At 42.0% G+C, this 18,550-nt stretch overlaps 1 protein-coding gene across 1 annotated transcript in view; it reads right to left on the bottom strand.

The window, feature by feature from the left end:
• LOC135520960 (focal adhesion kinase 1-like) overlaps positions 1-14,029 on the bottom strand; it is a 41,558-nt gene extending 27,529 nt beyond the window's left edge. Inside the window, exon 1 of the mRNA XM_064946842.1 lies at positions 13,197-14,029. Coding sequence (XP_064802914.1) covers positions 13,197-13,272 — 76 coding nt within the window. The 5' untranslated portion in view covers positions 13,273-14,029. The remainder of the gene's footprint in view (positions 1-13,196) is intronic.
• Between the last annotated feature and the right edge of the window lie 4,521 nt (positions 14,030-18,550).

The following is an 18,550-nucleotide window of genomic DNA, read 5'->3' on the forward strand; positions in this document are numbered from 1 at the left end:
CAATGTAGAGACCGGTGTGCCTGTGCTCTTGTAGAATACTGGTTGAGGGGTGGAGATGATTTAGTTAATTATTTCTTGCCCATGAACATTTGACCACCCATCAGAGATGATTGCAATACAGTCAGCTTGCTCTATGATTTGCTTGACCTTCACTTTAACTCTGCATCTAGAAAATAAGTAGATAAAGCATGTCTGGTTGGAGGGGTGTATGCTGGGCGAAGAACATTCAGAAATCTCTTCCAATACACATTGCCTGTGAGCATCAGAGGTGAACCAGTTGCATACACAGCTCGAGCAAGACATTCATCAGCATTTCTCTGACTACGTTCCTCCATTGAGTCAAAAAAACTTCTGATTCTAGGAGGACTGTGAGCGGTTGATATCGATAAGGTGTCTGATTCATCATTTCCACCTCGAATAGAAGTAGAGGGACTTTTGTCAGAGGTTGCTTGTTGTGAGCGCAGAGAGAACTTTTTGCACTTCGTCGTGTATGGATCTGTTGTGGCGGTATGCAAATTGGGAGTGGGTCTGGGTGTCTGAGATGATGGAGTTAATGTGGGCCATAACCTTCCTCTCAATGCACTTCATTATTAAAGAAGTAAGTGGTACAGGGCGGTAGTCATTGTGCCGTGAAGCCTAAGAGTTCTTGGGAACAGGAATGATGGTGGTCAGTTTAAAATATGTGGGGGATGACAGACAAGGACAAGGAGAGGGTGTAAGCGCCATGATAAAAGCATATATCATATTTCAGATTAATACTAAAGAGGCATTTTCTATTGAACTGCCATTGTCCTCAATGTACAGCTGCTGAAACTCCAGTGGCCGTCCCACTGCTTGGAGGGGGGTGGAGAACGGAGCAGAAGACACATTTACGTTGTTCGCTGTAACACGTGGACAATAATATACAGTGCCTTGCGAAAGTATTCGGCCCCTTTGAACTTTGCGACCTTTTGCCACATTTCAGGCTTCAAACATAAAGATATAAAACTGTATTTTTTTGTGAAGAATCAACAACAAATGGGACACAATCATGAAGTGGAACGACATTTATTGGATATTTCAAACTTTTTTAACAAATCAAAAACTGAAAAATTGGGCTTGCAAATTATGCAAATACTTTCGCAAGGCACTGTATACAATAATACTACTACTACTACTACTACTAATAATAATAATAATATGGACAATAAAGTTATATTCCAGGTTGAACAAAAACATGAGGGCTGGCCTTTTGCGTCATGCTCCTTGTTTGGACTACAAGGCCCTGTAGCGACACAGTAGCCTATATTTCCCCCTACAGACTCCATCTACCCTCCATAGTTCCCCAGGTGGTCTCTGTAAGCTGTGGCACTAGAGGGAGGGAGATGACGGAGAGACAGCCTGGTGCGTGGGGCTGCCACATGCAGGGGTGACCTACAGGAGGCCTGGTGCGTGGAGGAGGCATCGGATGGACCAGGCTGTGGGGGAGCACTGGAGCTCTGGTGTGCAGCCTTGGCACCACTCCTCCAGGCTGGATGACCACTTTAGCCCGGACCCTCCAGAGTGCAGGCACAGGTTGAACCGAGCTGTGGGGGAGCATTGGAGATCTGCTGCATACCACTTGCACCTCTCCCTTAGGCTCAATACCCATATTCGTCCGGCACGGGCGGAGCGCAGGCTTAGGACGCACTGCACCTTCCCAGCGCCCCGGAGACACAGCACGCGGCACCGGCGCAGGATACCCTGGGCCGAAGCGGCTTACCGGAGACCAAACACGCTGGGCCTGCACAATACGCCCTGGCTGGATGTCTACACTCGCATGGCACTTGCGGGGGACTGGCCTATAGCGCACCGGGCTATGAGCGCATACTGGCGACACCATGCGCTTGAATGCATAACACGGTGCCTGACCAGTACTGCACTTCCTCTGGTAAGCACGAGGCGTGGGCTCAGGTCTCCAACCTGACTCCGCCACACTCCCCGTGTGCCCCCACCCAAAAATGTTTTGGGTCTGCCTCTCATGCCTGTCTCGCTGCCGTGCTATCTCCTCATATCGCCGCCGCTCAGCTCTCGCTGCCTCCAGTTCTTCTTTGGGGCGGCGATATTCCCCAGCCTGTGCCCAGGGTCCCTTACTGTCTAAAATCATCCAGACAATGCTGCTTATCGATACCACACTGCTTGGTCCTTGGTTGGTGGGTGTTTCTGTAACAGTTTTCGTTGGTGGAAGAAGGTGTGTGTGCGTGGTGAGTGTTCATGAGTATTTAATAGAACAGAACACTGAATGACAAAAACAACAAGAGACCGAAATGAAAACTAAACAGTTCTGCCAGGTGAACAGACACGAAACAGAAATGAAACACCCACAACCAAAATGGGGAAACCAGGCTACCTAAGTATGATTCTCAATCAGAGACAACTAACGACACCTGCCTCTGATTGAGAACCATACTAGGCCAAACACATAGAAATATAAAAAGAACATAGACTACCCACCCCAACTCACGCCCTGAACAACCTAACTGTAACAATCCGGGTGTCGTGGGTGTGGAGTCAAAGGCAGGAGACAGAGAGTACAATGCTGTGCTCTTTAATGCACTAAACGCACCTCAGGGTGCTAACAATGATCACGGCCCCAAAACACAGGGAATGTCAAAATGACGATTCAAAAAATGCACGACTAGGAACTAACACGTTCCTCTGATACAGAGCAGAAGGTTACAAAGAATAATCCCGCACAACAACCAGGCGGGCCGGCTGTCTAATAAAGACAAACTAATCATACACACAGGTGCTACCAATAAACATACAAGGAGGGGGAGGAAAGACAATCAGTGGCAGCTAATAGGCCGGTGACGACGACCACCGAGCGCCACCCGACCGGGAAGGGAAACCACCCTCAGTCGGACTCGTGACACTAACACAAAGACATAAAAAGGAACTAAGGTCAGAATGTGACAGTGTCCTTTAATGCTGTTGCATCTCACATGTTTCATTGACCACAACATTCCTCCAGCTGAAAACTAAGCCTTATCTTTTAATGGCTTTGAAATCTCTTGCTTTGACCAGGAAATGTTAACAAAATACCACAGATCAGTGTGACTGTATTGTGTGGGGTGGGGTGGTGTGTGTGTGTGTGTGTGTGTGTGTGTGTGTGTGTGTGTGTGTGTGTGTGTGTGTGTGTGTGTGTGTGTGTGTGTGTGTGTGTGTGTGTGTGCGTGCGTGCGTGCGTGCGTGCGTGCGTGCGTGCGTGCGTGCGTGCGTGCGTGCGTGCGTGCGTGCGTGTGTGGGGACAAGTGAGTCACAGTACAAAATCTGATTTGATCCATTTGGCCCCAACAGCATTACCATGAACCAAGGGCTCAAACAAAACCCCTCCTTCTATTGTACAGTAGAACTGATCACATCATGTCCAGTACATGGAGCACCATAACTTCACCATCACCATCCTTTACTGTGGAGTTAGTGCTCAGGGTACAACACCTGCTGCCTCTGCAGCCTGTATGGTCACGTCCCAAACAGCACCCTATTCCCTACATACTGCACCTATGAGCCCTGGTCAAAAGTACTGCACTCTATAGGGAATAGGGTGACAATTAGAACGCATCCAGTATCTATCCTATAGCCTGTGGGGACCAAAGCGGATACCCACTGACTCTCTCCCTCAGTCCCACGGCTCTGCTCTACACTCCTACATCATCATTACGACCTGCTACTGCTGGAGCTACTTCCTCCCTGGATTAAAGCTTCCTTTCCTCTCATCCTCTGCCTACTGTACCAGCTCACACAGAACTATCCAGCCCCCCCAAAAAAACTACATCAAGGCTTTGCCTGGGTTTAATATATGCTGCGTTTACACTAACCCTGGAGGATGCAGTTAGAAGGAGAGCCATAGCCTCTAAATAGATGAAGACAGAAGGGAAGACATCCCCAGTGTTATTCTGTTCTGGCTTTTCTAAAGCACCAGGACTCATGATAGATACTGATATCCAGGGAGAGAGTAAAGCAGCTGCCACTGCTGCTGTTTCTGCTACTAGTTCTGTTTCTACTACTACTAGTTCTGTTTCTACTGCTACTAGTTCTGTTTCTACTGCTACTAGTTCTGTTTCTACTGCTACTAGTTCTGTTTCTACTGCTACTGCTGCTAGTTCTGTTTCTACTGCTACTAGTTCTGTTTCTACTGCTACTGCTGCTAGTTCCGTTTCTACTGCTGCTAGTTCTGTTTCTACTGCTACTAGTTCTGTTTCTACTGCTGCTAGTTCTGTTTCTACTGCTACTAGTTCTGTTTCTACTGCTACTAGTTCTGTTTCTACTGCTACTAGTTCTGTTTCTACTGCTGCTAGTTCTGTTTCTACTGCTACTAGTTCTGTTTCTACTGCTACTAGTTCTGTTTCTACTGCTACTGCTGCTAGTTCTGTTTCTACTGCTACTAGTTCTGTTTCTACTGCTACTAGTTCTGTTTCTACTGCTGCTAGTTCTGTTTCTACTGCTACTAGTTCTGTTTCTACTGCTACTGCTGCTAGTTCTGTTTCTACTGCTACTAGCTCTATTTCTACTGCTACTAGTTCTGTTTCTGTTTCTACTAGTTCTGTTTCTACTGCTACTAGTTCTGAATCGGTTTCTACTTCTACTAGATCTGTTTCTGTTTCTACTAGTTCTCTTTCTACTGCTACTAGTTCTGAATCTGTTTCTACTGCTACTAGTTCTGTTTCTCCTGCTGCTAGTTCTGTTTCTACTGCTACTAGTTCTGTTTCTACTGCTACTAGTTCTGTTTCTACTGCTACTGCTGCTAGTTCTGTTTCTACTGCTACTGCTGCTAGTTCTGTTTCTACTGCTACAAGTTCTGTTTCTACTGCTACTAGTTCTGTTTCTACTGCTACTAGTTCTGTTTCTACTGCTACTAGTTCTGTTTCTACTGTTTCTACTGCTGCTAGTTCTGTTTCTACTGCTACTAGTTCTGTTTCTACTGCTACTAGTTCTGTTCTACTGCTACTAGTTCTGTTTCTACTGCTACTGCTGCTAGTTCTGTTTCTACTGCTACTGCTACTAGTTCTGTTTCTACTGCTACTAGTTCTGTTTCTACTGCTACTAGTTCTGTTTATACTGTTTCTACTGCTACTAGTTCTATTTCTACTGCTACTAGTTCTGTTTCTACTGCTGCTAGTTCTGTTTCTACTGCTACTAGTTCTGTTCTACTGCTACTAGTTCCGTTTCTGTTTCTACTAGTTCTGTTTCTACTGCTAATGCTGCTAGTTCTGTTTCTACTGCTACTAGTTCTATTTCTACTGCTACTAGTTCTGAATCTGTTTCTACTGCTAATAGTTCTGTTACTGTTTCTACTAGTTCTGTTTCTACTGCTACTCATTCTGAATCTGTTTCTACTGCTACTAGATCTGTTTCTGTTTCTACTAGTTCTGTTTCTACTGCAACTAGTTCTGAATCCGTTTCCACTGCTACTAGTTCTGAATCTGTTTCTACTGCTACTAGTTCTGTTTCTCCTGCTGCTAGTTCTGTTTCTACTGCTACTAGTTCTGTTTCTACTGCTACTAGTTCTGTTTCTACTGCTACTGCTGCTAGTTCTGTTTCTACTGCTACTGCTGCTAGTTCTGTTTCTACTGCTACAAGTTCTGTTTCTACTGCTACTAGTTCTGTTTCTACTGCTACTAGTTCTGTTTCTCCTGCTACTAGTTCTGTTTCTACTGTTTCTACTGCTGCTAGTTCTGTTTCTACTGCTACTAGTTCTGTTTCTACTGCTACTAGTTCTGTTTCTACTGCTACTAGTTCTGTTTCTACTCCTACTGCTGCTAGTTCTGTTTCTACTGCTACTGCTACTAGTTCTGTTTCTACTGCTACTAGTTCTGTTTATACTGTTTCTACTGCTGCTAGTTCTGTTTCTACTGCTACTAGTTCTGTTTATACTGCTACTAGTTCTATTTCTACTGCTACTAGTTCTGTTTCTACTGCTGCTTGTTCTGTTTCTACTGCTGCTAGTTCTGTTCTACTGCTACTAGTTCCGTTCCTGTTTCTACTAGTTCTGTTTCTACTGCTAATGCTGCTAGTTCTGTTTCTACTGCTACTAGTTCTATTTCTACTGCTACTAGTTCCGTTCCTGTTTCTACTAGTTCTGTTTCTACTGCTAATGCTGCTAGTTCTGTTTCTACTGCTACTAGTTCTATTTCTACTGCTACTAGTTCTGAATCTGTTTCTACTGCTACTAGTTCAGAAATCTGCTTCTACTGCTACTAGTTCTGTTTCTCCTGCTGCTAGTTCTGTTTTTCTGATTCTACTGCTGCTAGTTCTGTTTTTCTGATTCTACTGCTGCTAGTTCTGTTTTTCTGATTCTACTGCTACTGCTGCTAGTTCTGTTTCTATTGCTACTAGTTCTGTTTCTGTTTCTACTGCTACTAGTTCTGTTTCTACTGCTACTAGTTCTGTTTCTGTTTCTACTGCTACTAGTTCTGTTTCTACTGCTACTGCTGCTAGTTCTGTTTCTACTGCTACTAGTTCTGTTTCTGTTTCTACTGCTAATAGTTCTGTTTCTACTGCTACTAGTTCTGTTTCTACTGTTACTCGTTCTGTTTCTACTGCTACTAGTTCTGTTTCTACTGCTACTCGTTCTGTTTATATTTCTACTGCTACTGCTACTAGTTATGTTTCTGTTTATATTGCTACTAGTTCTGTTTCTACTGCTACTGCTGCTAGTTCTGTTTCTACTGCTACCATTTCTGTTTCTGTTTCTACTGCTACTAGTTCTGTTTCTACTGCTACTGCTGCTAGTTCTGTTTCTACTGCTACAAGTTCTGTTTCTACTACTACTAGTTCTGTTTATACTGCTACTCGTTCTGTTTCTACTACTGCTAGTTCTGTTTCTACTGCTACTAGTTCCGTTTCTTTTTCTACTGCTGCTAGTTCTGTTTCTACTGCTACTAGTTCTGTTTCTGTTTCTACTGCTACTAGTTCTGTTCCTTTTTCTACTGCTACTGCTGCTAGTTCTGTTTCTACTGCTGCTAGTTCTGTTTCTACCGCTACTAGTTCTGTTTCTACTGCTACTAGTTCTGAATCTGTTTCTACTGCTGCTAGTTCTGTTTCTACTGCTACTAGTTCTGTTTCTACTGCTACTAGTTCTGTTTCTACTGCTACTGCTGCTAGTTCTGTTTCTACTGCTACTGCTGCATGTTCTGTTTCTATGGCTACTAGTACTGTTTCTACTACTACTAGTTCTGTTTCTACTGCTACTAGTTCTGTTTCTACTACTACTAGTTCCGTTTCTACTGCTGATAGTTATGTTTCTACTACTACTAGTTCTGTTTCTACTACCAATAGTTCTGTTTCTACTACTGATAGTTCTGTTTCTACTACTACTAGTTCTGTTTCTACTGCTGATAGTTCTGTTTCTGTTTCTACTACTACTAGTTCTGTTTCTACTACTACTAGTTCCGTTTCTACTGCTGATAGTTCTGTTTCTACTGCTACTAGTTCTGTTTCTACTACTACTAGTTCCGTTTCTACTACTACTAGTTCTGTTTCTACTACCAATAGTTCTGTTTCTACTACTGATAGTTCTGTTTCTACTACTACTAGTTCTGTTTCTACTGCTGATAGTTCTGTTTCTGTTTCTACTACTACTAGTTCTGTTTCGACTGCTGATAGTTCTGTTTCTACTGCTACTAGTTGTGTTTCTTTTTCTACTGCTGCTAGTTCTGTTTCTACTGCTACTAGTTCTGTTTCTGTTTCTACTGCTGCTAGTTCTGTTTCTACTGCTACTAGCTCTGTTTCTGTTTCTAATGCTACTAGTTCTGTTTCTACTGCTACGGCTACTAGTTCTGTTTCTACTGCTACCAGTTCTGTTTCTGTTTCTACTGCTGCTAGTTCTGTTTATACTGCTACAAGTTCTGTTTCTACTACTGCTAGTTCTGTTTCTACTACTACTAGTTCTGTTTATACTACTACTAGTTCCGTGTCTACCACTACTAGTTCCATTTCTACTACTACTAGTTCTGTTTCTGTTTCTACTACTACTAGTTCTGTTTCTACTACTACTAGTTCCGTTTCTACTACTACTAGTTCCGTTTCTACTACTACTAGTTCCGTTTCCACTACTGCTAGTTCCGTTTCTACTACTACTAGTTCCGTTTCTACTACTACTTGTTCTGTTTCTACTGCTACTAGTTCTGTTTCTACTACTACTAGTTCCGTTTCTACTACTACTAGTTCCGTTTCTACTACTACTAGTTCCGTTTCCACTACTGCTAGTTCCGTTTCTACTACTACTAGTTCCGTTCTACTATTACTAGTCCTGTTTCTACTGCTGATAGTTCTGTTTCTACTGCTGATAGTTCTGTTTCTACTACTACTAGTTCCGTTTCTACTATTACTAGTTCTGTTTCTACTACTACTAGTTCTGTTTCTACTACTACTAGTTCTGTTTCTACTGCTACTAGTTCTGTATCTGTTTCTACTGCTACTAGATCTGTTTCTGTTTCTACTAGTTCTGTTCTACTGCTACTAGTTCTGTTTCTACTACTAATAGTTATGTTTCTACTGCTGATAGTTCTGTTTCTACTACTACTAGTTCTGTTTCTACTACTACTAGTTCTGTTTCTACTGCTACTAGTTCTGAATCTGTTTCTACTACTACTAGTTCTGTTTCTACTGCTGATAGTTCTGTTTCTACTACTACTAGTTCTGTTTCTACTACTAATAGTTATGTTTCTACTACTAATAGTTCTGTTTCTACTGCTACTAGTTCTGTTTCTACTACTAATAGTTCTGTTTCTACTACTACTAGTTCTGTTTCTACTGCTACTAGTTCTGTATCTGTTTCTACTGCTACTAGATCTGTTTCTGTTTCTACTAGTTCTGTTCTACTGCTACTAGTTCTGTTTCTACTACTAATAGTTATGTTTCTACTGCTGATAGTTCTGTTTCTACTACTACTAGTTCTGTTTCTACTACTACTAGTTCTGTTTCTACTGCTACTAGTTCTGAATCTGTTTCTACTACTACTAGTTCTGTTTCTACTGCTGATAGTTCTGTTTCTACTACTAATAGTTATGTTTCTACTGCTACTAGTTCTGAATCTGTTTCTACTACTACTAGTTCTGTTTCTACTACTACTAGTTCTGTTTCTACTGCTACTAGTTCTGAATCTGTTTCTACTACTACTAGTTCCGTTTCTACTACTACTTGTTCTGTTTCTACTGCTACTAGTTCTGTTTCTACTACTACTAGTTCCGTTTCTACTACTACTAGTTCCGTTTCTACTACTACTAGTTCCGTTTCCACTACTGCTAGTTCCGTTTCTACTACTACTAGTTCCGTTCTACTATTACTAGTCCTGTTTCTACTGCTGATAGTTCTGTTTCTACTGCTGATAGTTCTGTTTCTACTACTACTAGTTCCGTTTCTACTATTACTAGTTCTGTTTCTACTACTACTAGTTCTGTTTCTACTACTACTAGTTCTGTTTCTACTGCTACTAGTTCTGTATCTGTTTCTACTGCTACTAGATCTGTTTCTGTTTCTACTAGTTCTGTTCTACTGCTACTAGTTCTGTTTCTACTACTAATAGTTATGTTTCTACTGCTGATAGTTCTGTTTCTACTACTACTAGTTCTGTTTCTACTGCTGATAGTTCTGTTTCTGTTTCTACTACTACTAGTTCTGTTTCTACTACTACTAGTTCCGTTTCTACTGCTGATAGTTCTGTTTCTACTGCTACTAGTTCTGTTTCTACTACTACTAGTTCCGTTTCTACTACTACTAGTTCTGTTTCTACTACCAATAGTTCTGTTTCTACTACTGATAGTTCTGTTTCTACTACTACTAGTTCTGTTTCTACTGCTGATAGTTCTGTTTCTGTTTCTACTACTACTAGTTCTGTTTCGACTGCTGATAGTTCTGTTTCTACTGCTACTAGTTGTGTTTCTTTTTCTACTGCTGCTAGTTCTGTTTCTACTGCTACTAGTTCTGTTTCTGTTTCTACTGCTGCTAGTTCTGTTTCTACTGCTACTAGCTCTGTTTCTGTTTCTAATGCTACTAGTTCTGTTTCTACTGCTACGGCTACTAGTTCTGTTTCTACTGCTACCAGTTCTGTTTCTGTTTCTACTGCTGCTAGTTCTGTTTATACTGCTACAAGTTCTGTTTCTACTACTGCTAGTTCTGTTTCTACTACTACTAGTTCTGTTTATACTACTACTAGTTCCGTGTCTACCACTACTAGTTCCATTTCTACTACTACTAGTTCTGTTTCTGTTTCTACTACTACTAGTTCTGTTTCTACTACTACTAGTTCCGTTTCTACTACTACTAGTTCCGTTTCTACTACTACTAGTTCCGTTTCCACTACTGCTAGTTCCGTTTCTACTACTACTAGTTCCGTTTCTACTACTACTTGTTCTGTTTCTACTGCTACTAGTTCTGTTTCTACTACTACTAGTTCCGTTTCTACTACTACTAGTTCCGTTTCTACTACTACTAGTTCCGTTTCCACTACTGCTAGTTCCGTTTCTACTACTACTAGTTCCGTTCTACTATTACTAGTCCTGTTTCTACTGCTGATAGTTCTGTTTCTACTGCTGATAGTTCTGTTTCTACTACTACTAGTTCCGTTTCTACTATTACTAGTTCTGTTTCTACTACTACTAGTTCTGTTTCTACTACTACTAGTTCTGTTTCTACTGCTACTAGTTCTGTATCTGTTTCTACTGCTACTAGATCTGTTTCTGTTTCTACTAGTTCTGTTCTACTGCTACTAGTTCTGTTTCTACTACTAATAGTTATGTTTCTACTGCTGATAGTTCTGTTTCTACTACTACTAGTTCTGTTTCTACTACTACTAGTTCTGTTTCTACTGCTACTAGTTCTGAATCTGTTTCTACTACTACTAGTTCTGTTTCTACTGCTGATAGTTCTGTTTCTACTACTACTAGTTCTGTTTCTACTACTAATAGTTATGTTTCTACTACTAATAGTTCTGTTTCTACTGCTACTAGTTCTGTTTCTACTACTAATAGTTCTGTTTCTACTACTACTAGTTCTGTTTCTACTGCTACTAGTTCTGTATCTGTTTCTACTGCTACTAGATCTGTTTCTGTTTCTACTAGTTCTGTTCTACTGCTACTAGTTCTGTTTCTACTACTAATAGTTATGTTTCTACTGCTGATAGTTCTGTTTCTACTACTACTAGTTCTGTTTCTACTACTACTAGTTCTGTTTCTACTGCTACTAGTTCTGAATCTGTTTCTACTACTACTAGTTCTGTTTCTACTGCTGATAGTTCTGTTTCTACTACTAATAGTTATGTTTCTACTGCTACTAGTTCTGAATCTGTTTCTACTACTACTAGTTCTGTTTCTACTACTACTAGTTCTGTTTCTACTGCTACTAGTTCTGAATCTGTTTCTACTACTACTAGTTCCGTTTCTACTACTACTTGTTCTGTTTCTACTGCTACTAGTTCTGTTTCTACTACTACTAGTTCCGTTTCTACTACTACTAGTTCCGTTTCTACTACTACTAGTTCCGTTTCCACTACTGCTAGTTCCGTTTCTACTACTACTAGTTCCGTTCTACTATTACTAGTCCTGTTTCTACTGCTGATAGTTCTGTTTCTACTGCTGATAGTTCTGTTTCTACTACTACTAGTTCCGTTTCTACTATTACTAGTTCTGTTTCTACTACTACTAGTTCTGTTTCTACTACTACTAGTTCTGTTTCTACTGCTACTAGTTCTGTATCTGTTTCTACTGCTACTAGATCTGTTTCTGTTTCTACTAGTTCTGTTCTACTGCTACTAGTTCTGTTTCTACTACTAATAGTTATGTTTCTACTGCTGATAGTTCTGTTTCTACTACTACTAGTTCTGTTTCTACTACTACTAGTTCTGTTTCTACTGCTACTAGTTCTGTATCTGTTTCTACTGCTACTAGATCTGTTTCTGTTTCTACTAGTTCTGTTCTACTGCTACTAGTTCTGTTTCTACTACTAATAGTTATGTTTCTACTGCTGATAGTTCTGTTTCTACTACTACTAGTTCTGTTTCTACTGCTACTAGTTCTGAATCTGTTTCTACTACTACTAGTTCTGTTTCTACTGCTACTAGTTCTGTATCTGTTTCTACTGCTACTAGATCTGTTTCTGTTTCTACTAGTTCTGTTCTACTGCTACTAGTTCTGTTTCTACTACTAATAGTTATGTTTCTACTGCTGATAGTTCTGTTTCTACTACTACTAGTTCTGTTTCTACTACTACTAGTTCTGTTTCTACTGCTACTAGTTCTGTATCTGTTTCTACTGCTACTAGATCTGTTTCTGTTTCTACTAGTTCTGTTCTACTGCTACTAGTTCTGTTTCTACTACTAATAGTTATGTTTCTACTGCTGATAGTTCTGTTTCTACTACTACTAGTTCTGTTTCTACTGCTACTAGTTCTGAATCTGTTTCTACTACTACTAGTTCTGCTGCTACTGCTGTGCAGTTCCTGGGCACCTCTCGCTCTACCTGGCCTAGTTATTCAACAGCTATCCCCTCTCCTCACAAGAACACTAATCACAGCCCTGCCCGACACTTAATCAGTTCAAGACTAATGGGAATTCACCCCTCTGCTCCGTAATATGTTCAGGGGACAGACAGACAGCAGTCCTCCTGTAAGTCAGTGCTCAGCAGTAGTCAGCGTTTCCCAGCTCCGGTTCTCCAGTACCCCCACCAGCACACATTTCTGTTGTAACCCGGGACAAACATACCTCATTCAACTCCTTTAGGGCCTGATGATTAGTTGAATCAGGTGTGCTTGTCCAGGGCTACAATAAAAATGAGGACTGGAGTTGGGAAACCCTGTGTTAGATGCTGTACTGATTACTTAATAACCACCGTGGCTTGGTTTGTTGTGGTGATCAGATGACAGAAGAATACCTTTGTCTCTATGGCAACCTACAGTATAGTGCTACTGTACACATTGGGGCATTGCCATTCAGCGCACCTGACGTCTTGGCATGTTATAGTAGGAGAGGCAGCAATAATACCTGCATAAAGCAGAGCATGGCAAATCACATTCATCTCTAACTGTAGCAGAGTTCTGGGAATTAGCATTCAGTCAGTGTAGCCTTAAATCACATTCATATTCATCACACATCCAAACACAGCCATCATCAACAGAAAGACCTCAAAAAACACTGAGACCTAGTGTGCATAACATATCTGCTGTGTGTACACAGTACATACTTGGGAGTGGAGGGTGTTGAGCATAAACACAGGCGCCCCGGGCCCAGCATAGGGGGATGCAGCCACTCCTCGCCATGATGGCCGCAGCAGCGCCTGTCTTTCTATCCCACCACCAGACCCTGCAGCCTGAACCAGCCCCAGGCTCCCTGACCCTGTCCCTTTCCACAACCGCATAGAGGCCAGGCCAGGCTGTTGCTTCTTCCTCTGCCCCTGAGGACCCCGGCACAGCCCCTCTCCGCTCCTCACAGCCCCTACCGCTGCCCCCCTCGGACCCGTTCACACAGCCCTGCCTCAGGGGAGAGAACTGTGGGGTGAGGAAGAGAAGACGTCAAGGGAGCAACTCAGTGAAATCCTCAAGAGGTTTTAATCCTAACATCCACCTTGCCTGACAGACAGGCTGTTTCCGGGTTAGAGGTGTTTGGTGTCACTCCGAGAGAGAGAGAGAGAGAGAGAGAGAGAGGGAGAGACAGAGAGAGAGAGAGAGAGAGAGAGAGACAGAAGATCAATATGGGACAGGTCTGTGTTGTCAGCTCCTTATCTTCCGATTCCTCTTCAGATCCCCTCAGCGTTGACTTCCAGCCTCTAAATAAATCCCTCTGCGTGCCTCTGCACAGCCTTGTAAATTAATCAAGCCCGGGAGGCAGCTGACTTGGAAAACAGTGTAGTAGAAGACACAGAGGAGGCAAAAAACCAAAACAATCCTTCAGTTAGTTCAGCACTACAACCGCCTGTCTACTCCGATGTGACAGCCTTGTAATCCAGGACAAGCTGCTGCTGCTGCTGCTGCTGCTGTTCAACCCTGCTGCCGAGTCGGCTGTGTCAGGAGGGAGTGTGAGCTGGGTTTGTGTGTGACTCAGAGAGAGAGAGAGGTAGAGGTAGGGAGAAAGTGAGGGAGGCGGGAGGCAGGGTGGGAGGAGAGAGAGGGAACCTCATTTAGGGAACTACACTCAGCTCTTCTCCTGTTTACAAAATGGACAGCGACTCTTACATCCAGGGTCATGACTAGCGCTCAGTTCATTAGCAAACAATATCTCTTCCTCCTCCTCCTCCTTCTCCTCCTTACAACAAGGTCTGCCCCTATGCCTCTGGCTATCAATCAAAACATGTCCCTCCCGCTCTCATTTCCTCCCTTCTTCCTCTCCTCCTCTCTCCTGTATGCTTTCCATTTGCAGCATTCTATTTTCCTCCAAGGTGTAGACAGGTGAGGAATATTGATGACGTTACATAAGATGTTTTCAGTGATATGAAAAGTAACTCTGCAATGCTATCACCATCCTAGTGAATGTCTGGGATCAGATACTGGATCTGTGGTGTGTTGAGGTCACAGCTATCTCCATGTCTTAGTGGCAATGGAGCTTTTTGATTCCACCAATCACACAACAGAACAGAGGTTCTATGGAATAACGTCATAATGCATGAATTCGGCCTTGGCTATTGCATACACAAGCAGTTCTAAACCTGCTGCAAAACACAATGGTATCATCAAGCTTTGATTATTTAAATCAGCCGGGGGGTCAAATTTATTCCATGGAGGGCCTAGCATCTCCTAGACAACCAGGTGAGGAGAGTTCCTGACTAATCAGTGATCTTCCTTAGTTCATCAATCATGTACAACGGGGGAGTGAAAACCCCCTGACACTTGGGGAATGAGTTTGACAGATGATTGACCCAGAAAACGATAGTTTGATGTGTTTAGTCACTCCACTCAATTGAAGCTCTGTGAACAGACAGACAGCCTGGCTTGTACCCACTGACTACCTCAACAGCTCTACATGATGGTGCTGTTCTATAGTTCTTATAATCCAGCACAGACTCAACCTACATTATTCACTATAGAGAGAGGAGAGGGATCTGGTTGTCATTGGGTTCTTTCACAGTATAGGCCTTCTGTCTATACATCCTTTCAAAGAGGAGTATTTTTCCACATGCACCCAGTATAAATTGAATATGTATGATCAATTCCTCTCAAGGGGTGCTACATCAATTCCTCATTTTCAGCGAGCGCATTAACACACTTTAAGGCTTCATCCAAAAAGGCACCCTAGTCCCTTTATAGTACACTACTTTAGATCAGGGCCCATAGGGCTCTGGTCAAAAGTAGTGCACTATATAGGGAATTTGGGACATAGTGTGAGACCAACAAAATGTTTTAATTGCTGCAATTACCATGACAATTATTCAAGATGTCTGTAAAACTAAAGAAGAACAAATAACAATATTAATTGTGGCTGTGAATCACCCCGACATGAAAACAATAAACCTAATCAATAGAGAAATCTCACTCTACTCATTACACACAGGCAGTTCTATGGTCCCTTTAAACATTCAGAAGCGTGTGTGTGTGTGTGTGTGTGTGTGTGTGTGTGTGTGTGTGTGTGTGTGTGTGTGTGTGTGTGTGTGTGTGTGTGTGTGTGTGTGTGTGTGTGTGTGTGTGTGTGTGTGTGTGTGTGTGTGTGTGTGTGTGTGTGTGTGTGTGTGTGTGTGTGTGTGTGTGTGTGTGTGTGTGTGTGTGTGTGTGTGTGTTTTGCAACATGTTTTTCTGGGCCTGTAGCTGAAACAAAGAGAGAGTAGATTGCAGCTGCCATGAACAGCTTTCATTCTGTAATCAAGCAGTGATTTATCACAGCCAGATCTAGCCTAGCTCTCCACAAACTACAACCTTCCACTAAATCACACTAACCTCCAAGCAACGCCAAGGTGCTGCAGCACATCTGTATTTTTGGACACCGATTTGGCAGATTTTTTTACACCTTTACACCTTTATTTAATCTTTATTTAACTCGGCAAGTCAGTTAACAACACATTCTTATTTCCAATGACGGCCTAGGAACAGTGGGTTAACTGCCTGTTCAGGGGCAGAACAACAGATTTTCACCTTGTCAGCTCGGGGGAACCATTCTTGCAACCTTACAGTTAACTAGTCCAACGCCCTAACCACCTGCCTCTCATTGCACTCCACGAGGAGCCTGCCTGTTACGCGAGTGCAGTAGAAGCCAAGGTAAGTTGCTAGCTAGCATTAAACTTATCTTATAAAAAACAATCAATCAATCATAATCACTAGTTAACTACACATGGTTGATGATATTACTAGTTTATCTAGTGTGTCCTGCGTTGCATATAATCGATGCGGTGCGTATCGTTGCTCCAATGTGTACCTAACCATAAACATCAATCTTCTTAAAATCAATACACAGAAGTATATATTTTTAAACCTGCATATTTAGCTAAAATAAATCCAGGTTAGCAGGCAATATTAAGCAGGTGAAATTGTGAAATCATTTCTCTTGCGTTCATTGCACGCAGAGTCAGTGAATATGCAACAGTTTAGGCCAGCCTAATTTGCCAGAAGTGTACGTAATTATGACATAACATTGACGGTTGTGCAATATAACAGGAATATTTAGACTTATGGATGCCACCCGTTAGATAAAGAAAGAATAAACGTCTTGTTTTCGAGATGATAGTTTCGTATTTCTGTGTGTTATTATGTTATAACTAAGTCTATGATTTGATTGAGCAGTCTGACTGAGCGATGGTAGGCAGCAGCAGGCTCGTAAGCATTCATTCAAACTGCACTTTCGGGCGTTTTGCCAGCAGCTCTTCGATGTGCTTCTGCACTGTTTATGACTTCAAGCATATCAACTCTCGAGATTAGGCTGGTATAACCGATGTGAAATGGCTAGCTAGTTTGCGGGGTGCGCGCTAATAGCATTTCAAACGTCACTCACTCTGAGACTTGGAGTGGTTGTTCCCCTTGCTCTGCATGGGTAGCGCTGCTTCAAGGGTGGCTGTTGTCGATGTGTTCCTGGTTCGAGCCCAGGTAGGAGCGAGGAGAGGGACGGAAGCTATACTGTTACACTGGCAATACTAAAGTGCCTATAAGAACATCCAGTAGTCAAAGGTTAATGAAATACAAATGGTATAGAGAGAAATAGTCCTATAATTCCTATAATAACTACAACCTAAAACTTCTTACCTGGGAATTTTAAATTTACCTTTATTTTACTAGGCAAGTCAGTTAAGAACAAATTCTTATTTTCAATGACGGCCTAGGAACAGTGGCTTAACTGCCTGTTCAGGGGCAGAACGACAGATTTGTACCTTGTCAGCTCGGGGATTCAAACTTGCAACCTTTCGGTGACTTGTCCAACGCTCTAACCACTCGGCTACCCTAATATTGAAGACTCATGTTAAAAGGAACCACCAGCTTTCATATGTTCTCATGTTCTGAGCAAGGAACTTAAATGCTAGCTTTCTTACATGGCACAAATTGCACTTTTACTCCAACACTTTTTGCATTATTCAAACCAAATTGAACATGTTTCAATATTTATTTGAGGCTAAATTGATTTTATTTATGTATTATATTAACTTAAAATAAGTGTTAATTCAGTATCGTTGTAATTGTCATTATTACAAATAAATAATAAATAGAAAAAAATTGGCCGGTTAATCGGTATCGGTCACCCTGGTAAAAGTGTCGGTATGTACTGTATAACTGATGCAGGATGGTTCATACTCTGTTTATACTGCACCCCATTCAAGAGGTCGTCAGTCTGTCAGATGATACCGGCTTTTGGTGCAGTTATCCAGTCTTGGCCAGGCCACGACTCTCCAATACTGCTGACTGACTATGGATCAACACAACCAATCAGCTGGATGTTATTTAACTGTACACAACTAACCACTTAACCTGTCTGTCCTCACAGCCAGCTCCGTCCTAACCCTGTGAGTACAGAGAGAATTTAGAGATGTTTCCACTGATAGTCTGTCGCAACACACTCGCACAGGGAACATGGCTGCCTCCGAGCCCTAGATATCAGGTTAGAAACCCCATTATGTCTAGAATAATGGGCTCCAGCTCCACACATACATACAGTGCCTTCAGAGAGTATTCATACCCCTTCACTTATTCAACATTTTGTTGTGTCGCAGCCTGAATTCAAAATGGATTCAATCGATTTCCTCTCACCCATCTACACACAATACTCCATAATGACAAAGTGAAAATCCCATTCACACCCTTGAGTCAATATCTACCAGAATCACCTTTGGCAGCGATTACAGCTGTGAGTCTTCCTGGGTAATCCTCTAAGAGCTTTGCATACCTGGACTGTACAATATTTACACATTAAATGATTATTGTTAATATTCTTCAAGCTCTGTCAAGTTGGTTGTTGATCATCGCTGGAACAGGCGGGTCACAAGAAAGAGCCTTCGATTTGGGACATGTGAAAAGGTCCTGAGGATGTGGATATGTGCCTTTGTTGGAGCTACATAAATAAATAAATAACAATAAAAAACAACACAATGGCACAACGAACTCACAAGGCTCTGAGCCAGAGCACACTGCT

Source organism: Oncorhynchus masou, chromosome 29 (assembly GCF_036934945.1).
Source record: "Oncorhynchus masou masou isolate Uvic2021 chromosome 29, UVic_Omas_1.1, whole genome shotgun sequence".
NCBI classification, from domain to species: Eukaryota; Metazoa; Chordata; class Actinopteri; order Salmoniformes; family Salmonidae; genus Oncorhynchus; species Oncorhynchus masou.